The sequence below is a fragment of the Diadema antillarum genome, unplaced genomic scaffold (assembly GCF_040938485.1).
Source record: "Diadema antillarum isolate AM-2024a unplaced genomic scaffold, OU_Dant_1.0 scf00000072, whole genome shotgun sequence".
Classification (NCBI taxonomy): Eukaryota; Metazoa; Echinodermata; class Echinoidea; order Diadematoida; family Diadematidae; genus Diadema; species Diadema antillarum.
Window position 1 is genome coordinate 2,366,080 of NW_027270961.1, and position 26,039 is coordinate 2,392,118.

Consider the following 26,039-nt stretch of genomic DNA (forward strand, 5'->3'; position numbering starts at 1 on the left):
CACGCGAACACACATTCACACATGCACACACACACACACACACACACACACACACACACACACACACACACACACACACACCTGCAAACACACAAGGCGGTAAAAACCCCGATGATAAACCTCTCAGGAGCGGGTAACGTGAGGAATATAATCTTTACCAATCCTCTCTCTGTCTCTTTGATAACGAATCAACGCCAGAGGCAACCTGCGCCATGTCTTTATCAGCGTTGTCATCGGCACAATATAGGAGAAGATGCATGCTCTGTTCCAAGAACAATTTGAAAACTTTTTTTTTTCTTGACGCAAGCCTACTGTACATAATCATAATATGTTTATTTTCATTAGATTTATGAATGTTCATGATGTTTGATTGATGGGTCAACGCTTTGTAGGCCCACCTGATGATGTTCTGTTAGCGACACATGTTACGATGGGAAGAAAAAACATACAAATAATCATTACCATTGTATTTTTGATAACAGAAGTGTTCTGTACTGTTTCATAAATGTAATTACCGTTCGTGACAGAAATGATTAGCTAGTATTAACAACCCCCTACAGGTTTCGGTTTCATGACATTTGCTCCTGCGACAGTTGGTCCCACGAAATATCTGCAAGCTAAAATCCAAACATCATTTCTACCCACAAACATAACCCTAGCCCTAATCCTAATCATCCCATCAAACTAAACCTCAAACCCTATTACAACCCTAACCCTATGCAGAAGAAAATAGGACCTGAGCACCTGTCGTAGGAGCAAATGTCGTGTCACCGCTGACAACACCATGCTTGCACTTCTAAATTTACGACGTGTCTCCCACACCCCCCCTCAACAAAAACACACATATACACACGTACACACGCACACACACAGACACAGACACACACACATAAAACAAACATATAAAAAAAAAAACCCCTTCAACCATCAATAACACTTTTACAAAAGACATACCACACACAATAATGTGTCAGGTAACCACACATCCACACTCCACAAGATGCACATTATACTGCAGTTTTTTGATGCATACAGTTTTCCTGTCTCCCTTGAACTAAATCCAAGACACTCGTATACGTATGTTGAGGTGAGGTTAAAAACAAGAGACAGCATTTCATAGAAGCACGCCATCACTGTTGAGTAAACGCAGCGTGAATAACTCGCACCACTCCACAGCGCAGACGAAAACCGAGCTATGAAATACGCTCTCTCTCATTCGCAGAAAGTGGTTGACCAGCGTACGCATTTTTACGGTGGAAGAGAGAGGGAGAGCTGGCTAGGGGCGCCTCGCAGTTTTCGCACACGCCTCGACGGTTCTCCCCAGTGCATTATTTTTTTCGAGGTAGCAGCGACAAATCGCTTTATTCTTGCTCACTGAATCGAGGCTGGCATTCGTAAGTCGGGAGATCCGCTTGATTCCTTTTTTCCCTGTTTGATACAGGAAAAACATAAATTTAGTCAATTTAGTTACGTGAAGCGCGTTTGGAGCAGAAAGAAAATTTCATTCCCCGACAGCCGTCGAGTGATCAAAGTGCAACTAAACAAAGGCCTATTGCTGTGTGCACTACCCGATTGTCAACAGGCTTTGACTACATACTTCTTTGGAGTGGAGTTTCTCTGTGTAAATATGCCTGGCATGAAACAAGCTGACTCTATTACCTATCATGGCTGTTTGCTGTTATTCAACCTTTTCAATCGCATCGAAATAACGACGAATCAGGGATGACATTGTTTTCTGTGCTCTCTTGTGTGCTGGAAACGGACGTGTAGATACACGTCTTGTAAAAGAACTTTACAGGTCATATAAAAGAGATGAAATGACCAGCGAGTGGAGAATTTACACATCTCATTTTGGAAATTTTAGTCTGATAGTGGACAAATGGGAATAATGCGTGCGAGGATCCCATGAAGGGACAATATGGGCGGTGTTCGTTGTGAGGCGGTCCAGCATCAACCGGTCTACAGAGAGATATTTCTGTGATTGGATACACTCAAGGGAGGCAGTGAGTTTGGTCCGATCCTGTGACTACATACTCAGTCCTGTCCATTCACAATGACAGACCGGAGTAGGTCCAGGTCTAGCTCAGTGGCAGTCACATTCTGTGTAGGTCTTCTCAACGTGCTGATCGCAGCCCCCACCAGGACCGGCTGCCAAGGGGTGGAGAGGATTGAGCTCACAGGGGACGTCATACTCGGAGGCTTGTTTCCTGTGCACGAGAATGGGATTAATGGGTGTGGTCCGTTCGACCTGGGTGGATACCAGCGTCTGGAGGCCATGGTCTACGCCCTGCGGAAGATCAACGCCGATCCGAAACTCCTGCCTGGGATAGACCTGGGAGCGGTGATCCTAGACACGTGTAGTAGGGACACATATGCCTTGGAGCAAGCCATGGAGTTTGTGGCCTCGACCACCACGAGAATAGACCTGGATGCATTCACCTGTCCGAATGGAAGCCGCCCTGAGTACGAACCGCCGCAACCCACGGTGGCGGTAGTTGGCGCCGCGGCGAGTCCCGTGTCTAGCATGGTGGCTAACATACTGCGTCTGTTTAAGGTAAGTGCAAGCTCGGTGACTGTGCTTGATAATACGACACATTACTTCATTCTTTCATAATAAAGTGGAAGGAAGTATCAACCCCTGCATGTGCAATGGGGAAGAAAGTTCGAGGTTTGACATGGTTTCTACTGCCATATACTTGCCACTAAATGAATGAATGAATGAATGAATGAATGAATGAATGAATGAATGAATGAACTATTATCATTATGTTACATAAAATCGATTTAAGCTGTCACTGGATATTCACTGTCATGTAGCAATGTGATCGATTAGACTAATGAAGAAGCTCTAAGGGCAATATCCACATTGATATCAATGCAATTATGAACGCGTCAAATATCATTTTGCGCTAATGCAATGACGCGTTAAATTACATTGAGTTCGTTGTCAATCGCAACGTTTAACCTTGGGAGATTCTATTATACAACATCCACGAAGCATCATCCGCCCCTGTATCGCTATCATAAGCCAGGGGATTACAATTTGGAGGAATTAACTTAATAGGTTTATTCTGCGTCAACAAATGGAGCATTAGTTGTTAGGTATAGGTTCCTGAAGGAGATAAAGATTAACAGTACTTTTGTGATGTTGGAATGCTTAAAGCTTGGCTATTAAAGGTCAAGCGGAGATTTGATGATTTGATGAGTAAGTAAACGCAGAGTTAGCAAACTTTGCCAGCCACTTGTAATAGAGATTTATCGATCACCGCATTATACATTGGTTCAGTAGGAGTATAACATTACAATGCTGTCACATACTCTAAGATTATTGGAGCGTGACTCCCAACGATGCACGATCTAGTTATAATCGTTAATGATGGACGTTATTTGCCTGAATCAAATCTGTGACGTCAGAAGCACCTATTTCAAACAGACGCTTCTACGCACATCGCTAGAAACAGATTGCGAAGTAGTTTTTAAATTGTTGTTGCGCTATGGAGAGCTCAGAACGAAACACCGGAAAGACATCGGAAATAAAGAAATCTTTGATTAATTTCAGGTGAATAATGTGCTCACAATAGAGTACATGTATATCGCTATCTACAGCAGGTATATGTTTAAGATATTATTCTCTCTTTGGTAATCATATGATATGTTGTGCAATGGAACCCTTTTTAAAACATGTCATTAGTTCAATTTAAGTAAGATTGATGTTTTCTACAGCTATGAGGCAAGTGGTCAAATATTATAATACATTGACATAAGAACCATTTAATTTTGACGGATAAAGCACAGGTGTAGTCTTTGGAATGAACGTTTGGGTAAGTTTGGAATACACCACGGCGACTACTTACTTTGATTACAATGCGTATTTTCTAAACATGAGAAGCGTCAAAATGGGAATTTTTTTATTTGTGAAAGTCTACTTATCTTGATTCAATCTTCGAAAGATTTGCGTCACGTAATAAGTAGTGTCACGTAATATAAGATGAACATAATAGGTGACAGGGTACGCGCTTTAGGAGAATTAACGCAAGGTGTCGGTCGTTAGCAATGGGAGTAAGTACTAAACCAAGCGTGGGTAATGTGTTTGCATCAGCCACGACCTATCGACTTAATTACGAACTCAAATTTCTATGACACCTGGCAAAGGGCAGTCAATATACACGGTCTGATTAGATTACAGTTTGCATGGAATACTCGACAGAGACGGTTGGGAAGTTTACAAACATCTCATCTTGGACGATCACGCGCGCTGCATTCCACGAGTGTTCACAGCCTCATTAAGGATGAGATGTATTTACCTCCAAGATATTATTTTCTCCGTTTCTTTTGCATTGAGCATGTCATGTGATCTGAAATCAACTGCAACAGAAGGGAATACCTCTCAGATTGCTTTCGAGAAAGCTGTCGTGTCTGGTATGAAGCGAAGCTTGGATTCAAACGTTCAGGAAAGAAAAAAAAAAAGAAGCGTTAATTCATGTGGCGTCTATCCATAATATACGTCTGATTCTACTTCGCAGAAGAACTAAATCATCCCCGCCTTAGATATCAAATTCACATTTCAGTCACAATATAAATACTTGACTTGGTGTTACCCACTGTCCTTTATACTTTCCTTATTATCTGTGTCTCCTGATGCAATTCAGGTTGAAAAAAAAAATCATCACGTATTGCACAATAATGATGTTTTGGCACTATGAGGCGCATGAATGACTAGGAGGAACTGTGTACATAAGATGATGGGATGAATGTCAATATCGGGCAGATAAAGGTCCCAACAGAAGTGTGCTGAGGCAGGAGACAGCCAGGGCATATCACCAATGTTATTATAAGCTAAATGTCTGCTCCGCTGGTACGAATGCGATATGTTTCATGTTTGCTTGATATGTATGCAACGCCCTCACACCAGCAGAGGTTTCAGTGCCTCGGGCTGTATTTCATGGGCGCCTGAAAAGGCTAATCAAAATTTGTTGGTGGCGGGAAGAAAGATTCACAGTCGTTTGAGACCTTGGTAAAGATGAACTCCACCAGAGATCTGCCGGCGGCTGTTTGAGCCTGTAATGTCGTGATGAAATACTAAGTCCTTTGTGCTGAAGACTAAAAACAACTTGTCGCAAGGATATTAAACGATTTCAATAAGATAGCAGATCATTAAACTTTCTGTATACGCATTAACTCATAAACCCTAGTCATAACCTTCCATGCGTATTTTATAGTTGAACATAATCCGCCATCAAACACAACAGTGAGGGGAACTTATGGGGTGGGAAGAAGGAATACAATGATTGTATGTGTCTAACTTTAGAAGAACAACGACATTATGGATTATGGACGTGTAGAGTATAGAATGAAGACACATTTTATATGATGCTTCATAGACGCATGCATCGTGTCCACAGCGATGACACAGCTAGACAGAAATTCAGTATAATGTATCTTACATAACATCCTTAAAACATTCTCTAGCGGCCCTAAGGACGGAAACATACTGGAAACAACAAAACGCCTAATGAGCAGGAGCAACATTTATAAACCAATGTGTTGATGAAGGAAAACTCATTACATCTATATTGTCAATCAGTCAATGGGTTCAGCAGCTACCCTTAAACTGGAACAGTCACAACAATTTATATTGGATGACGACACTCGCAAGTCCCGGAAGACATGCACAAGATCTTTTGACTTTTAAGACTTATTGAATGTGACGTGTGAAAGGAACTGGATTGTCCTACGACGAAATAGCGTATTGTCGATATGCAGAGTGTTTCATAATAGAGTAAAGTACTTTGTAATATAAGCTCTTAATGATTTCAAAGTAAGTTGTTTTACTCAACAAAAAAGGTAGAATGATCTTCCGGTGTCAAGATACACTTTTATAAAATTCTATACAACTTGGCAATGATAAAATTATTGATCGTTTTAAAGGCACGACTGTCAAAGAAATAACATCAGATGGAAAGATCAAGGACATAACTCTAACAATAACTATTTTGTGTAAGAAGCTCAAAGACATTGGCTATGAAAGTGAGTAATTCGATTTTTGATTTATCATGTTATTCATTTGGGTTTGTTCTGCTTTTTTGGGTTAGTTCTTTCAGCCGTTGTATTATTAATCAAATGTTTACATCTTTTGGAAGATTATAATTATAGTTCCCTCTTTTCAAACGGCATGCTTACAAACATTGATTCTCTGCTGTTGATATTTCAACATTAAGATAGGCAAAGTCCCCATCAGCACTGAAGACGTACTTAGGTCTAAAACAGAAAGGATGAAAGTTCATTGCGAAGACAATCTTTTGCCGTGAATGCTAAAGTGACCAAATTCCAAGTTAGTACACATTTTACGTAATTCATTGTGCGCACTTTTTCTACGCAGATAATACTCTTCTAATGGGATTAAAGTATTATCCCAACTGCTAATGTGTATAAAGCAAAATGTCTTTGAACTACAGCAAAAAAAAAACAAAAAAAAAACCACACAAATGTATACATTAAAAACGTGGTTATCTTTTTACCGATCTCATGAACAACACCTGTTTCTACGGCAGTCGAAATAAATTCATGGTTCTCGCAAAGTGTTTTTTTTTAATAATGTTGATCGTCATTTTTCAACCTGCTTCATCTATCAATGCCCTCGAAATTCCAGTGGTTAATGTTTCCTTTTCTATTCCTGTACACTTCATATATTCTATTTCTTTGCTGAACAAAATAGTCAGAGATTAAAATACTGTCACTTATAGGACTAATCATGATAATGGTAACAATAGTGCCTCTAAAGCTTGCGCTGATATGATGTATTTGTTAGTGTATATGTGTTGATAGTTAGTGCCCTCTTATCCAATTATCTAATATTGACTCATTGAGTTATCAATGTTGACACCAACGGAAATGTCCCTATATAAATTATTAGAGGCCTCAATTATCACATATTTGACATGCGGTCGACATTCAAGGGCATCAAAATGACTATGGTAATATTACAACAAACTATCCATCCCTGAGCCAGCTAGAAAAAGAAATGACCTTACTTGTCCATAGATTGCAATCAACTGATTATAAGTTCGACTCCTATAGCTATCCTGAAATAGAAATCTTAGCTCTTCAGTGCCATAACGTTGCGTAAGAATAGTGACACAAAGGCTGTGCTCTATAATGTTTGTATAATAAATCATGCCAATTAGATTGCAGTTCTTTTGGGGACCATGATGATGTTTTGTATGACGATATCCGCAAATAGCAACTCAACCAACCAGATTGTGCAATCATGTAAATTATTAGTTCTATTCTTCTCCAGATAGAAATTGACATAATAGCTTTTGAATCTGCAATATTCAGTATGTACTCGTAAATCGGAATCTGAGGCAACCCGGCCTGTTTTGTGCTGACCAACTGTACTATACTGCGGCAAAATGATTAAATTTATTCGTTCTGTACACCTATCAGGACAAATCTAGCATTCAGTATACTCAATGGCGGGCAGACGAAGACGCAGAATTTGTTGTGATTTTGTCCTAATGACGTGTCCTTGCGGTGCGCACGAGTGAATGTAATCCCAGAGTTTGTTTGGCTCCGGATGCGGGTTTATATTCATACCTCAATATCTTCTGACAAAACATGGCCGGATTGGATCAATACCAGCGTGACGATGCGTTCCCCTCAACCACCTGTCGTCCCAACGAGGTGACCTCCGACATTTTCGGCAAAACTCGGGCACGGGAAAAACAAGAGAGCTATACGCCTGATTCTAAATGATTTAACCACACTCATGGATTGTTGTGTAGGGAATTTTCCTTTGAAATCATTGTATCACCGTGTGTAAACGATCCAGCACAAAACCGGTTTGGTGTGATAGATTTGATATTAGCTTACACATGTCGCATATACGTTTCCCTGATGCTTGATGAGGGGGTGTAGCTCACCAGTGGAAGGGTTTTTACAGAATGGTTCTGCAAAATTGATATTCATCATTGACCTCGTCAACTCTTAACTTTGTTTACTCAGTTTCCGACATTAGTGTTGCGGTTGTTTTTTTATGTTTTTTTTTCTTCATGTAAGTTTCAGGGTCCTTTACGAAATCCCTTTCCTCTGTAGAACATTACAGCTGTCATTCATGAACAACGTTTGCCGGTATTCATTTCAGTACTTATCAGTAATCACATCGGTAATCGATGAGCATCGTCATTTGGTTGATATTCTCAGAAATACGAATATCATGAAACAAACTTTTGACTCAATGATAATGATGATAATATCTGTACCACAGCCAACGTCAAAACCAACGTCCTTATTACATCCGTCAGTTTGACTTCTGTCCTTTAACCTGCTCACGGTCAGTCCTATTTTGTTTATGAAATACGAAATTTCATCCGCCTTGCTTGTCTTCTGTCGATTCGTGAAAAGCAAAAACGAAATTGAGGGCTCGCCTTTTGGACTATCAAGAAACAAACAAGTGATGATTACAGATAGCTGCTGGCTACCAAACACGCGCTGAATGTTTCGCCATCGTCTGGCTGGTGCTATCGGAGATGGGCCATTGCCGAGGGTGAATCGTCAAATAATACTCGCAGAGATCTCGTCCACAGATGGTATAATCATGCACGCTATATTTATCTCTACTCCTGCGGGAAAGGTTTTTCCTTCGTGGTCCTCTTTATCTTCCTTTCCTTCGTCTCAACAAAGAATATTGAAGGTCGTTGGAATTGACAGTGTCAGTGTAACATTACAAAATATTTCCAATATGATTATAGTTATGTGGGATGACAAGAGTATATTGCTGTACTGATGACTTTGTTTTCGTGAATGACAAAGGCATATCTCATCCATTTAGTGCAATTGTGGAAACACTTGCGGTCGCCACGTCATCCGTTTGGTCCGCCTTGCGCTGGTCGAAGCTTACCCTCATATGCCTTATGACCTATGGGGCAATAATTATTGTTTGGTCATTCGAATCACTGCAGCGATGTGTACCAGGCACATCCTTTTAATGAACTCTTATATCGGATTGACAAGCGAGGGTTGGATAATAAGCGGGATTTAATTAAACGACCAAAAGCGGCTACAAGTATTTTGGTACAGGAGAAAGCACAATACACATTTTTAGAATCAAGGGCAATGAGCTTTATCGGGAAATACGCTTCTGCCCTAGGGCAGCAATCGATAAGCATTAATGGCCTGTGTTTATTCACCGAATTTGAATAGCATATAACAGTCCAACATTGTTCATTCGACGTAATCAAGTAAGCGGAAAAGCTATACTACTATAAGAAAATACAACCACTATTTTCTTCACGTGACAGAGTAAACTTACAATTATGATACCTTATTTTTGTAATGAGTATCGAATGATTTCCATATAACAATTATGTGCCTGTAAAGAACTATTTTTTTATTCAACCGTTCGGTTAGAAAAAAAAATGAATTTAGAATGATAGAAAAGATAATGAGCACGTATACAGTAAATAGCAGCTTGACCAAATCCTACATGTATCTCGATGGCAGCATATAGGCCTAATCAATTATTACACGGTGGCTTCCTCATAAATGTTGCATAACTATTATGAAAAAGTCTGTTCAAGTCTGCTTCAATATTAGACTTATTAGTACTATTTTATGATCGTCATCATTTTTTCACATCACAATCATGTTTTTCACAGTTTTACTGTTTAGGAAAACATGATTAAGATTAAAAGTGACACAATACTGAATGCAACCGATGGCATGCAGTTTTCATAGACGTTGCGAGAGAATGCTAATACCAAACGCCACTTCTTAGTGAGCAACATTCAAAGCGTCAGACTCACCGGACGAACCATCACGTTGAAATTTCTCTGTCCGCCTGTAATGTTTGATCACTTGAAGCTGTCAAACGATGCATTTTCAATTGGAAAAAAGAAATAAAACGTGCTTGGATGATATGATGTTGTTCGTGTTTAGATATCATGTGCATAGTAGGCCGTAAATGGAATAAGCCATAAGACAGGTCAGTATATCGTGATGATAGATATATGAAGTTCAGATTTACGGAGAGCTAACACAGTGAGTAAACGTTCGAATATATAACAGAATAATATGATATTGATAACAGTATTAATGATAACAATACACATGATACATTAATGTATATCACATGTGAACGTACATACTTTTTGTGTGTTTACTATAGTAAATCACTATATATATATATATATATATATATATATATATACACATATATATATGTCTATATCTTATATTTCATTCAACTATCGTCATGCAGACTGATAAAGTCACTGATTATTAATTTTCTAATAATGGCGTTTTCATAGCTTCCGGTCTCAAAGTTTTAAAATGGCATGTTACTCCTATACCATAAACTCATAAGGAATCTAGCTTCACTAGAAAAACACAATTAAGGAAAATGGGCTTTGTATACGCGTATAGAAAGTTCCTCTTTAAGCAACCATTAAATTGCTCGGTGATGACTTCCAAATATCCATGTCTGCGTAGATTCTGCCTTCATCATCAAAGGACACATTCTTTTTAATTGAAGATCGTCACCTCCGACCTGCTTATTGTCCTAGACACCACAGGAGGTTTACGACGACTTGAGAGACAGACAATAGACTTCTCTTGGCGAGTGGATCGAGCGCTTCTGAGAAGGAGAGGACGAAAGGGATCCATAAATGCATCACCCCGAGTTCTATTCCTGGGGCTAAAGGTGAAGAGACCATTGAACGATGGAAAAAGTAATAGTGCAGAGTAACGCAATCGGTGGTACTCTACCAAAGCGTGATTAAAATGGTGTCATTTCTCTACACGCTGGCCCACGCGTGTGAAAATAGGAATTGGAGGGAAAACGTTTAGTCCCGCGCCTCCAGAAGTGGAAAAAGTGAATGGATGATGAATAAGTCAAACCCGCGCAAGAATACGCCATTTGCCTCTGGCTCCCTCTCTCCCCTCCCCCATATCTCCCTCTTTCTCTCTCTCTCTCTCTCTCTTTCTCTCACACACACATAAATCATTCTCTTCCCTTTTTCTTCTTTCTATCTCCATCTCTCTTTCTCCCTTTCCACTTCGGACATTTTTCAATGCTTGTGTAGACGGCACAGTGTTCTAAAAAGACGGTGGAATATTATTTTCGTGGCATACCATTTTGCTGACTATTGTCAGAGACAAAGTGCCGAAAGAACGAGGGTTATGTGTATGTTCTTTCTTTTTGTTTTGAAGGAGTGTAATTCCGTTAAAATGCTGTGTGAATAACATACAAATGTCTCCAGACTCCCTGATTAATTTGGTTGTCAGATGTTATTGATAGCCTGTACACATAACCTTCGGAGCTGGGCTTATTGAAACGAATGTAGTAATGTGTGTTTATTACAGAGCCTTGTTGGAACCATGCAGTGGATTAGTCGGGCGTACACACAGCTGAGGTGTGAATTTTGGCCAGCTGTATGCCGTTCTTTTTACTGTCCCCACACCCTCTTCTCTTGGTGCTACCAGGAATTAAAAGAACCCAACAGAACTACACCCGCCATTTCAAAGATCAGGCAGAGAGTAAATTATTCTTCATGCCTCCAACACTGATATACACATGTGAACTTTAACTCTAACTATCATCTCAAAGTTGAAAATCCAGTTATTTGCAATTGCGAAAAAATCGTGGTTAAATCACTTTGTTATTAACATGTAATAACACCTTAAACACACACACACACACACACACACACACACACACAACACACACACACAAATATCTTCAATTTTTGCTAAGTTCGCCGACTGCTTTAGATGCAGCGCTCATGGGCAAGTGGTACAACAAACCCTGTAAAACCTATCATAAACAATTCAAAAACATGATGAGCGATCGTACGTCATGTCCCTTCGTTAGGTGAAGTAATTTTTATGATGTCACCTCAGTTCTAATCAAATTCTATGACATTAGATTACGCACCAATTCTACCAAACGTTTCATACATTTGGGGCCTAATGACATGCGTTACAGTGCGGTGGTGTCAAACTGGTGGCGGTCCATGAAGGACCTATATGCAATGTAAATGCATGTGGATTCGTGTTGATTTATTATACCCTGATCATAACTTGTACGGAAAAAAGAATATCTAAATACTTTTATGTACCGTATATTTTCTTTGTTTTCTTTTTTTTTCTTATTTGGATACGCCCACAAAAAAAAAACCACTTCCAAACCCAGGCTCTGTCGGTGACATCATCTGTAAATAACTGCTAAAGAGCACTGTACTATTATGAGTAACAAGAAAAATCGGAACGCATCATCCCGAAGACTGAGCATAACTTGCATCTTTCCATGCAAGACTTTTGTTACAATCATCCTGGGAACATGGAAACATGCAAGTTACGTTTAATTTAGGAAAAGATGCCTTCCTATGTCTTTAAATTAGTTTTTTTTTTGATTACTTAGTTTTGTTACCTAATGTTAGAACTGCAGCAGTGATTGAAAGATGAAGTCATCGGCAGAATCCTGGTTGGGAATGTAGAGAGAAATGGTAGAAATATTATGAAATAATTGGTACGTATTCAGATGTTAATTTGGCCACAAAAACTAGTAATGTTGAGCATTATAAAACAACACAAGTCGACATGAATTAGCATCGCATAATATGTCCTTTCACGGAACTCGCATTTACTTATTAGGTCCTGGGCGGAAACATGTATTTCAGAATGTTTTAGGGAAGTAACAGGCTGATAGTCGCTTGTGGTCAAGGTGGGCAAGGGTTGGTAAACACTAAATGGTTGTATTCGTATAGAATACGACATACAGTTCTTGAACTTTAAATGCATGATCTACATTGAAATCCAAAGCACTCAGAGAGCTCGCTGTTTCTAAATTACACTCGAGGTCACTACCACAACTACATGTTTCCTCAAAGCGAGTTTATTCCGCTAGTCTTTCATTCAGACATTATTTAAGCACATGGATCAGATATTTGACCACAAAGTATCAAATCCAATCATGACCAGGGGACTGCCCGATGTATCGTAATTATGTCTAATTGATGTAGAATTGCATGACACAGTCGTACGCTATCGCCTGATCTGATGAGAGGTTTGATTTTAAAGATATACTCGAATGGATCCTTTCTTTCCCTAGATAAACTTACCATCTTTTACGAGCACTGAAAATAAAACATGAGTCATGCCTAAATGGTAAATCGGCGGAACTGTGCACACCTCTGGAGTCAAAGCAATGGCTTAGTCCCACCTGTATAAAAATGAGTCCAGTATTTTTAGTGAGCTGAACTGAGAACTGACAGAAAAGAAAAAAAGGATTAGGCTTCTATTAAAGGCCCTCTTTACCTTTGGGAGCAGTGATTTAAAAGATATTCAAGATATCATATTTGATGCATATGTGTAGGTCTGTTGTCCCGCAAAACATCCTACCATATAAGAGTTTCGCAATGAAGCCTAAAATATAAGGAGATATCAGTATTTTCCTTGATAAACCGTAACTGTAGACGATTTCAACTGGGAACATTTTTATTATAACTATTGTTCACATTTTGTATATTTAACAATACTTAACATCGATTTTACTGATTCAGATTTTACAGTGGTTGTTTCTATCCCTAACTCACATTTTAGAACTACTTTAAAGCACTATTGCTGGGTTTTTATTTCGTCTGCAAATGGTGAATTATGCCTTTAATGACTTCAGCTAAGTAAAGACAACAATAGAGAGAGAGAGAGAGAGAGAGAGTGAAGAAAATTCACAGTGCATTCACTTCTTGAAAAGCATATGACTAATCGCAGGCCGCCTTCTAACAAGTCAAGTCGATTTTTTTCCATATATCATTTCACTGAATTATGATAAGCTATATCTTAACAATCATTAAGGCTTAGCTGAGAGCGTGACGCAGATATGCCATTCATTCCTCTTTCATTTTATTGTCATTATTTTGAAAGAAACTGCAAAGAAAAATGACGTTTGAGAAACTAAGGGTGAGTTCAAAGAAACTGTATATCATTCGTAAAATCTGAGATGAATAAAACAACTTCACCGTTATCAACAAAGAAGTATTTACATCAATTCCTGTCTATTCGACAGATTCCACATTTCTGATGACGTGAATTTAACTGTTGAATATTGTTAAAATACATAGAAGAAACTGCGCATTGCAAGATATCTCTCTGGACTGCCATAGACTTCAAAACAGGCCACAGTGATTACTTAACAGATCCCACGGCGGTACTGAAGGCTATGTGGAACCACAAATTAAACATCATCGTTAACATTTTGTTACGGTGCTGCTGACATTTGGAAACTCGCTGGGCAGATGAAAGGCGTACTATTTCCTAATTCATGTTCTGGCATTTTTTTTTCTCTCTCTCTTTTCGAAAGTGATAAACAAGAACTGAATACATCACCAGCATCCAACGAACTCGACAGCAGGTCTGTTCATCAAGCGAAATGGCCTCACATCCTGAGTTAGAGCGCGGGAAATTTACCCGAGTGAATTCCGTCAAGCAGGCATACTAATAGCCCTTAAAGAAACGTGCGGAAGATGAATCTCTCACATTTATCTCAATTAGTTAGAAGCCTTTGGCGTAGATCTGTAATGTTCATCAGTGGTTTTCCCGGATTTGGAATTTATCTGTTTTGTTTCGGGTTTTTTTTTTTTTTTTGGTCCCCTCTCCTTAAAAGCCCAATGCATCGAACTGACCTCTGTTGAAGCAAATTACGTCATACCATTGAGACCTTCGGTATGTTCCCTGTTGCTTGCAGAGGATATGAGTACTTTAAAGGGATTGCCACTGCGACATGAAGTGGGGGTAAGGATAGTTTACTAACTGGACATTGATTGACGTATGATAGCCACCAATCTGCGCTAATGATGGGCAAATTGGATGCCATGACGTCAACACGATACAAGTACATTAAAGCCGTATTTATTTGGCTGTTTATGCAAACTGTCAATCTCATAGAGTCCTGAAAAATAAACACGTTACGAGACTAAAAGGCGTACGATCTACGTTCAGAATCCGGATGGGTGAGAAGGCATACAAACTGACACGTTGCCCAAGCTTTTCCCTGCTTTGAGCTAATTTACGTTTAAGTTCGTTCATCGTCTGACAAACAACGACTATTTTGTTTTATCCCAACAAGTCATAGTATTTACATCATTGGCGCCATAGGCAGTGGTACGATAAGACAAACTACGACTAATTTAGCCTTTATGAGGTATATATTTAAGTCATGAAGCTTTTTTTTTGTACCCATGCAAACAGTAAACGTAGGCCTATGTATACATTTTCTTTCATAAAAATCATTAGCAGTTAAGAATGAATATATATTTCCTCTTTTTATAGTGCAGATTTCAGTGATTACGCATGTGTTTAGCGTAATTCATTCTACTTTTACCATTCATAACAGGAAGGAAGGAGGGCATATAATGTAATGATAGATGACGATGTCTGACCCATGCTCCCATGATATCTAGATATCAATACATGATGCCTTTTTCACCTCATCATTTTCGTTTATGTTTGTTCGTTTGCTAATTGTCTATATGTTTTATTTTGTTGTCGTATAAGACTTAGCCTTGTATATCTCTGTACTTTCAGGGTTTCGAGGTTCAATCAATATGGCGTTCTATGAAATTTGACTTTTGATTTGTTTTTTTTTTCTGTTCATCATTTCTAAGGGTAGTTTTCATTCCCTGACTGTGTGATGCTATTCAGATTTTGAGCGCGGTGACGTAGAATGTTGGAGGAGGAGCTTGCTGAACATCACGTGTCTTTCCCCTATAGGTTGCCAGCGTGAGGTTGAACAAGGAAAAGCCCATAGGGTACCTACAGACCTGGCATCAAACCGTCTGCAATGAATCAAATATATAGTTATCTTTCGTCTGTTTCCCCTTTTGATGTTATGTCACGTCGGAGTAACCTTGCCTAGCCTACTTTCTATATTCACTCCCGTATCCTTTGCGTGGGCGTTGCTGATACCCGCCGGCTTATCCGGTCAGGTAACATGAATTTTTCCCGGCAGAGAGGAAACGCAGAGCGAGATCGAGGACCAGTGAGGTGGGGAGGCATGGCGCCGGGGGAACTGCTTCTCTCCACACCCCTGAGACAATTAAACACACACACACACACACACACAAACACACACACACACACACACACACACACACACACACACACACACAAGCGCGCACACAGACAGACAGACGCACACACACAAACGCACGGGTGAAAATGCACTTGATCGATTGATTTTCTTGAGGATATCTGACCGTTTTTCATGTCTACTTTTCACAATAGGACTGTGGTATAGTGTCTAAAACCATCCACCAAATTAAGTCAAATAAGCATAAACACACGACACTTTATTTGATATTTCATTGTATGTTCCTTTTTTTAATGTGTTAAGGGGATGTAAATGCGATGTTGATAATGAACTTTGATTTCAAAATCTTTTTTTTTTCATCATTAAGAATGAGTCTTACAAAGATTGTAAGATGTATTTGCTTGGGGACTCCGTTCAGCTGTCTCCTATTTCTGTCTGAATCGCGTCATCTTGTGTTTTATTTCATTTCGTTTCATTTTGTTTTGTTTTTGGCCTGTATTCGAAGAAAAAAGAGTGTCCCCGGTTTACTAAGCCTTCTATACAATAGGCAGGGATGACAAAAGAAAATACATAGATATGTAAAATATATTATAGAGAGAAGAGATGGGAGGACAAAGAGACAGAAACAGCGTGTGTGTGGGGGGAGGGGGAGGGGTAAAGTGGTGGTAAGACACTGCACTTGTATTCGTAAATGATTCTTGGTACCAAGCCGTGTGGGGACCCCAGAAACAATCACCCACCAGTGCGGGACTGCACGCATGGGATGGGCATGCAAGGTACACCACGGGCAAGAAGATAAATGCTCACACCTTCAGACAATACTGCAGCCTTCGCGCTGGCAATCACAACTCATTGTGCGCACAACGATCAGCTGCTCGGCGGTAGGAAAATATGGATCGGGGAGGTCGAAACGAAAGAAAAACATATCGATTAGCTCGGGATGATATTATCAACGAAAAACAATATCTTTTGGAGAAAACTCATGATACCGGCGGCTTGTATTATGATTAGATCTGGAGGTGGGAGAGAGATAGAGAGGAGAATTAAACTAGAGGGAGAGAGGGCCAACTTTAGACTGAGTATGATTGAAAGCGAGAAGGAGAGAGAGAGAGAGAGGGGGGGGGGGATGACCGGGGAGTATAGACGCACAAGGGGATGGACAAACAAAATGAGATATGTATATTGCCGTATACGAAGAAATTCTCGGACGAGGAAAGTTGCGAAGTTCGCAAACTACTTTCGGCCTAGACTGGCAGCAAATGCAGCAGATTGTGCAGAAAGAAAAACACGATAAAAACTCAACCTCGAGAACCATCCTCGGAATGACTGTATTGTGATTCCGCGTGAAACTCTCCCGGGCATTAGAATGTAGCATCAAGCAAAGAATGAAGACATCCACCCTGGCGAGCGGAAGTTCCGGCAAGCTATTCTACAGCCAATAAATCCACGATACATAGTGGAAATGCCGTGGACATGCAGATGACTTGCACGTGCAAACTTTTCCTAACGTTCGTCATTCCGAACGCTCTTCCTCCAAAACGGAGAAGAATGAGAGAAAAGGACCCAGTCTCTAGATAATTCGTGATTCTCGAAATATGCTTTTTTTTTCTGTAGCCCTGCCAGACCTGGCGAATTGATGTTATCAATTTTACCGACAGAAACATAGCAATGGCTTTGAAAACAATGATTAATACATAATAAAAATAACTCATCAAGGTAAACTCCCAAGAGAACCGGGTTGTGCTTTTATGCTTTCACAATTTATGACAAGGCTGAACACTGCGTCCGTAACCGTCCACACAGACCTCCGTTTCACATTCTATTTGGTTTTGCATGAAACCTATCAGTTTTCGAGCTTGTTAAGATAACGACATTATCGTTTGGCGTATATTAGATTCATCAATAACGATTCCACTGAGAGTTAAGATTTCAAAACGTTACGACTTGAAAGTCCTCTTGTCTTGTTGCCGTGACAACGGATGCAACTGTCACCAGAGAGAATTTAGTGAGATGTGAAATCAGGCAGTTAATCAACTCAAGGAAGCGCACAGTTCTGACTAAAAACAAAAGTTAATCAAATATAGATTGATTCAGCTTCAGCGACTTACGATTCCATACAATACGTCTGAGTTATTCCTGCCGTGTAAAACAAAATAGAACGTAACATATAAATAAAAAGTTACCCTTAACCATGTTAACATCGTATCAAATAACCGGAAGCTCTATTACAAACTGAACCACAGAAAACCTTTGTTAGGGGGACGAACCCAGATTTTTCAAAATCACACATACTGACATTTCTATAGTGCAAATGAAGACTTAATCTAAGATACTTAACGTGGGAGAAAATAATGGAGCATAAGCAGAAACAACGCGTCATTATCAAATGAAGACAGTAATCGAGAAATATTACCGTAATAACATGAAAGCAAAAGATGATAGTTATTTCATCTAGAGCGCCACTGATAGCATGCAATAAGACGATAATCTTAAAAAAAAAATCAAAAGCAACATGAAAGAAATTCTACAGGAAGATGCTCTGTCGATCTGGTGAGAATGTCTAGATTGCGTGAAAACAATGACGCGCATTCAATGATGTATGGAACGCGGCGAAATTAAAAAGCGTCTGAAATTATTAGGAAATATGAACGTCATTACGTTGGACAGTTTGTAAACGAATATTCATCATTTTGCATTGTAGATCCCACAGCTTTCATTTAATGTAAATGCATTAAGTTTTTTCTACCCTGATCCTTACACTGACTCTATGCTTATGATAAAACTTCATTCCCGCCCGTGTGTATGTTTATTTGTGCCTGTATTTCTAGGTTATATGATTTTTATTTTCTTGAGAAGAAAATCACCAGCGTAAGCCAAATTTCATTGATTCCCCTCGTTCTTCCATCGATTGTATTACCTAATGCAATCATTAGGCAAAATGAATTATGTCGGCCGAGAGATCTGCATTCAGGCTGCATATTATGATGACGTCACAAGGAGATGACGTCATAGTCCGATGACGGCTCCCGTATGGAAGTTGATGGACGAATGAGCCCTCTTCTGCACGGCGAAGTCATCGCGTTGAGGAGAAGCAGGCGTGGACATGGGGCCATGAAGAACCCATCATTGCAGGGAGGTTTTTGTTGAGGTAATGGAGACAGTCAGACTCTGGTTTCAAAGGAAATAATCAGGCCGATTAAAGAAAAGCCCTTCCATGCTACGTCTCAAAGTGAGACACAGACATTCGGCGCCCGGCACCACAACGACTGGTTGCCGAATTCGACATACTCGTACTTGTCTCTTTCCTCCTCGCATGACAAAATTAGGACAGATGTTGGCAAAGACGCTCAAACAGTTGTGGTTGTTCTTTTTCTTCTTTTTCTTCTTCTTCTTCTTCTTCTTCTTCTTCTTCTTCTTCTTCTTTGCGCGCGCGCGCGTGTGTGTGTGTGTAACGAGTGAGGAAGTTGCCTTTACTCTTTTCCACAACCACTCTCTGTATTGATTGGTTGATATCAATTGGAGTCAAAGTAAGTTTGAAGACGAAATGATTATATGTATTTCCTTCACTCTAATGATGTAAATTATGTCACGTGTGCTCTACTTTGATATTAACGAGCCAATCTATTGTAAATACCTATATAAGGTGTAGGAAAAGTCGCTGAAAATAACAGAGGGATGCGTAGATTAGATTATATTGCAGTCTATCTGTTCAAAATTGTACAGTTCTAAGTGTATCATTTAAAAAGTAAAAATCAAATAAATTTTCCAGGCTTATGAAATTAGGACACAGCGATTTCAGATTAGCAGCATACAGACTAGATATTTACAAATCTGAACAATCTTGAGCGACATCGCCCATCGCAAAAGCATATCTTAAATCGAGTCAAAATTTCAGGCGGTAAATGCAAGTTCAGGACCTTCACGAATCTTGTTCAAGCTAGTTTGAAACATACCACATGATATGGCGCAGTTAAAATACACACCAAAAAGTAAAGTGAAGGAGGAAATTCGTGAAAAGCATGTACAATGACATGGTTACTGCAATAATCCAACGGGAGTGTCGTACTTGTTTTTTTTTTTCTGCTACTTCATACTCATACTCAAACGCTGCTCTTCCAGATCAAAACGTCTCTATAGTAACAAACTCTGTCGTAGACATGATGTTTTTCAGTTGAGGATTTCTACATAAATTTTACTTGTAGTAATTCGTTCAGTAATAACAAAAGCTTGTCATGTACTAACTGAAGCGAAAGTACTTGGGACTATGACAGCCTAGATTGAAAGCGATTCGCCTTTACTCTTACTTTAATTCAAAAGGCTGCTCAGTGACTTCGGCGCTTAGTGTGGTCTAGCGCAAATCTTCGCGCGATATGCATGAATTCTACTTCAACATCTACTGCTGACTACGCCTTGCCTCCCAACCACAGTCTGCGGTGATGTTTGTCAAGAGAAGTGGGAAGAGTGAAATCTTAAGATAGAGTGCCTCCAAATTATCGCCCTTACGCCTTGGCTGGCGGCCGGCTGCTTATACTCACACCTGTTAGTTGTCTTCACACAAAACTGTTTGTCGATGCCATCTCCTCTCCCCCTTTTCTGCTCTTAGTCGTGCCAGAGGGAGTCTTTGTCGAGGGTAAACACAGGTGGAAAGATTTAGGTTACTCGCCATTCAGGAGCTGGATAACCGACGATTCTAGCACCAGGTTGAATTGAAAAATGTCTCATCCGGTTTTTTTTTCTTCCACCCCCCCCAAAAAAAAAATGATTGAGCCAAGGCGACTGAACTAAGAAAACAGTTAGCCTAGGACTCATAGCTATTGCCAGGCATCCAATTAGACGAGGAGTGAGGAAGGATAAGTTTCTCTTTTAACATGCCGACAATTTCGCCAAGAATCCCAAAAGAAACATGCGTAAATATCGTATTGCATGTACCGGAAATAACTGAATACTCAGGGAAAAAGCTTCAACTGTATGTCAGGTCCAAACTTTGGCGGGTGGGTGTAGGGGTGGTCTTCCTGAGATTACTTCATTTAAGATATTTAATGCAATTAAGTAATTCTGAAAAGGTAAACAAAGTACTGAAGAAAACGTATAGTTACTGTTCGATCTTTGAATCAGCAGCCTTCTAACTATTCTTTTTTTACCTAGCAAACTAGAGAGACAGTAAACCTAACTCCTCCAAATTGTGAGAGCCTATATGAACTAGAAGCCGTCTGTTGTGAACGGACTTTTTTTTTCCAAACGAGAAGAGAGAGAGAGAAAAGTTGCTGGAAAACATGTTCGCCGTTTCCAAAATAGAAATGGGTTGATGACTTTGCGATGCGTGTAAAATGGGTAATTAACCTCTTCGTATGTATGTGGCGCACGCTTGCCTCGTCACATGCCAGACAGACTAGATGCTATCATCGTAGTGACTTTGACGGGCCTAAGAACGAGCTGTAATCGGTTCCTGTCGTATGGCGACGCACACGGAATTAATCAGTCCTTATACTTAGCCGATCCGACTCAGTTTCCCGCGCAAGACCACGATGGCGAAATCTGCTGGTGTGATACCCACCGTACTTATTCAGAGGGGATGGCTAACGAATGTAAAGAGAGTTGATTGTGGACGTGTCCCCTCACGTTATCGTTCCTTTCCACAAGCACTGCCGTAATAACCTCAGAGAGAGAGAGAGGCTGTGGTGGGGATGAAAAAATCGAATGTTGTCAGCGAAAGAACAGACAGTTCCAGAAACTCCGTGGGTTGCCAACTTTGTTTTCAACTGTGCAGAAAACTGAAGTTTTTACTTAAAGACCTACCTCAAGATGACTCGGATACACAGTCTCAACCATCATAACTCATTCCGTTTCTGTTTGCTTGTTATTTGTTTGCAGTTGTCTTTTTTGATATTTGTTAAAGTTACGGTGTGGTGAATCTCATTTTTTTTTTTTTGTAAAAGGGCATCGTCGTCAGATACATTCTTGCAGCAACAAAAAAAAAAGCTTTGTCGCTTTATAATTGTCGACTAAATAACACACATATACATTATTTTGTTGCATTCTTTGTGATCCGTGTTTGTTGAATATTACAAACTAGTACATCAAGTGTATTTACGATTCAACTAGTCTCATATTATGCGAGCATTATTCACCAACATGATCATAGCATAGACTAACAGCTTGCTAATTCTCGGTAAAACTGTTGGCCCTTCCGCAAAATATCAAAGAGTTTATGTGGAAATCACTCCGGGGTATTTATACAGACTATTGGAGGATGATGGTGAATGAAGACGATGGTCTTCCTAAACTTGGCCTGTGTCATGAAATACAAAAGTTGATTAACACTCCCTTCTGTATGCATACTAGCAGGTGCACTGGAGGCACTTGTTTATTAACGCTGTTTACCCCGGGTTAATGAAGAGTGAATATGGCAGATCCGAGGCGACGGGTTTTCTTCTTTCTGTTTTCTTTCGGAAACGTCGGAGGAGTTCTGATGCGGTGGAGCCCACAATGTCCGGCCAGAAAAGCTACTATGCACCATGCATCTTAATTTCGCTCCTGCGGGAATCTTATTTACTCCCCGGCCTTCTTTCTATTTGGATTCAAGACCCAATATCGGGTAGGAATATGCGCGTTCGGGCTTGAAGAGTGATTTGGACAAGATGTAAAGATTTAGCGCCGTATTTGTCAGTAGGAATTGGAGAATTGAACCTCGCTAACGGAACTAACACAAACGGCAGATTTGGAGAAATAGTCTTAGCTCCATTCTCTGGCGATGGTGATTGCAATGGCACTATATGCTAAAGGCAGGGATACTCGGGAATCGTCTCTATACGTGTCTGAGACAAGATAACGACTGCTGATTAAGCTTGTCTGAGGTTTTACTACTGGGAAAATGTTTCAAATGGACTCCATTAAAATTTTGTCACTTTTTGCATTCACATTTGCCTTCCTCCGATTATACTTCCGTTCATTTGTCTGACCTCTTCTTCTGAAACAACACATTTTTATGAGAACCAATTGCTAAAAATCCCCCACATCATTGCCATACTCATGAAATCGAAAGCAATAAGAAGCTATCACCAGATGATGCTAGTAAATATAGCAGATAATTATAATGGTGAATCAGCCATTTTCACTCATTATAATGGTTATCAGTACAGCAGTGGTACGTGTTTTCTCACTTGTAATTCGTTCCTTCAAAAATCATAACAAACAAACACATTACCCTTTGCCTATAAAGAAAACTATTCAACTTGTAATACATCCAGGGTCATTAGGGAGTCAGCGATATTAGAGTCATACATTGCCATGACTTGCACCGGCATTTGGACATTAGTGGCAATATGTTCCTCGTATGACTGGCTGGTAGCACCGCCAGCAGGTGTATTAGCTGCGTGCCCCAGGCACTGCAGCAATTTGAACGCTTAGCTAATCAGACTTGTCAAAGGTAAATAGTTTGCAACCTGCCAAAGCGTGGAGTGGTAACGCGCGAACAAATTGGTATTTACGGTGGATTATCGGCTCACGGTTTCTGATAGAAAGGCGTCAGCAATGTACAAATGTTTTCCCTCATTTTTAGCTCGACGATTTCCGCGGTTCATAATGCCCGTAAATATGCATGTCTTCTCGATCTGGTCTCCTTCGCTCATATCAATAGCCTGCGGTGTATTGCCGGGCATGGCCATAGTAGGTACGCAGAGAGGAAAACAGAGAACGGGCAACATTCGGTCCGCCATGCTCCGGTTTCCTTTCGCCTGCATCTCAAGTGGGTCCAATGATGGAAGACGTTGCAGGTGTTTCACGGAGAGAGATCATCTAAGTTCCATCATCGACTGGTTGCACGAGCGACTGAAATGTCAATTTGAAATAAGGAGGTAACATTAGATTGGGCACCAGACATGGAGTTTTGGTAGTCGTTCCGCGTCGCAGCTTCATTGTGAAGAGATGGATTAGGCTATGGGCTTGTAGTGAAGAGACCCCGGGTTTGAATACAGCCCAGGGCCTTTTAGCAGATAGTTTATACCTACTTTAGCCCCTCTTTGCGAAGGTGTATCAATAGACATCTGCATAATCAGTGCTCGAAAATATAATGATGATGGTTGGGCTTCTGGAAGACTATTGCAAACATTGGAAAGGCTACGCTGAATAAACAGACTTGCTTGTTTCTCTTCTCAATGCTGCTGCTTCATGAGTTATGTTATGTTTTCACTCCGCCAATACCAACACCATCATCACTTCTAACAGAACTTCAACATCATTTCCCTCGACCATCACTCATACCGCTGCTCCCGTGACGTGGTAACTAATACCGCTACAATTTGTGGCCTCGAAATGGCTGACTTGAGAGTCTTTTGGCAAAAATGACACGTGGTATATATAGTATGTTGACTTGCTAAACGACAAAGTCTGCTCATACGCCGAAGACGATGAAAAAATGTCCGATGACGTCAACTGATCGATTTCGTCATAGAATCTGGGAAAGGGGCTCCTTAAAGAACGTTGTCGGTTGGAGGAAGTGAAAATGGATGTTTGATTCGTTGTAACGGTTCTGTGGCTCTCTGGTCGAAATATCAGAGGATTTTTGTGACGATGGCTCTCAGTAACGGGCTCTTTGTGGAGTCTACTTCGGACAAGCAAATAGAAGTGAAGAAATAGAAGAAGCGGTATAGGAGAATTTCAGTTTGTGGATCAACCCTGAAATAATGGGTCGCTGATGTTCCATTGCAACGTGGCGCACACAATATGGCTGAGGAGACAGCCCGCCACCACGTGACCGAACCCTTTCATGAGACAGGACTCGATCGGTCAGCAGCTAACACACTGTGACATCACATGCCACTCGCTCTTATCTTTTTTTAAATGAGTGCGATGAACTGTTTGGGGAATCAGGATACATTTTAGATATCAGCTGCTGGTCTAAGATTTGTATCTCACTAGCAACTGCAGCAGACGACATGCTCTAGCAGGCACTGTATCGGATACTCTACCTTTGACGTTTTGGAATCGAGTGACACCTGTTCTTCGAAAGGCTTTATCTCGTTTCATGCGTTTTATCATGGTCTCTGGCAGAACCGGAAACAAAGCAGAAATTAATCACTTTGATTTGCTATTCATGAGGAATGTGTGTTGATTTAAGCATACTTTTGGGTAGACCTATTTTCAGAACGATGGTTTTCATACAGCCACGATACAATGCAATCTAAATATTTAGCTTATATTTATATGATTGGCTCTTTGAAACAATTAAATATGCATCTGCTCTTAGTTCAGGGACGTTCTAATTTAAATATGAAGAAGGAAATCTAATGTCAGTGACAACACCCCTTGTTTCTTCCTTGTTGGCTGTTTTTATTGTTGGCCCAAACTGATCTCATTTGTTCACTTTTTTTCAGTCAACTCAAACGCAGTGAAACAGACTATATTCAAGAAGGGTATGCCCTTGAGGAAGTTAGGTGGGGCGAAAATGGGCAAATTCTCTGAAAGATTCTTGAGATGACCCTGCAAAGCTGAGTGGGCGCCTGAAGATGAATCCGTCGGTGAACATGAGTATGTCGACTTTTCGGGGGTAGTATGCGAGGGAAAATGTGAGGAGATGGTGTGTTATAAATCATTTGCTCGTGTGTGAGAAATGAGCTGACCTAATCGGGTTACAGACCCATGTTTTGAGGAGTCCTTTCGTTCGGTGTGGATCGCTCCCCGTCACCAGGCGAGATGACATGCACAATCCCATTAGTTAGACTTGAAGAATGGAGCAGGGCCGACTGAGTGCGTCGCAGCAGCGCTCCATTCACAACAATTTAAAGGAACAGCTCCGGTGATGAATCGGCCTCAGATGGGCCCATGTGTCCCTCCTGAATAAATCAAATTAGTCAAATAGCCTCAAGAAATCTATGTTTGCAGATGGAACTGTCCACGCATTATTTACAAAACAGATAGAGGATAGATTAATCTATCTGTTGTTTGTCCTTTCATTTAG

The 26,039-nt window shown here is 40.3% G+C and overlaps 1 protein-coding gene across 1 annotated transcript; it reads left to right on the forward strand.

Moving 5' to 3' along the window:
• The first annotated feature begins 1,287 nt into the window (after positions 1–1,287).
• LOC139717152 (metabotropic glutamate receptor 7-like) lies at positions 1,288–2,614 on the forward strand. The gene has a single exon (XM_071628653.1). The coding sequence runs from the start codon at positions 2,054–2,056 to the stop codon at positions 2,612–2,614; it is 561 nt and encodes a 186-aa protein (XP_071484754.1). The 5' UTR covers positions 1,288–2,053.
• The last annotated feature ends 23,425 nt before the right edge of the window (positions 2,615–26,039 follow it).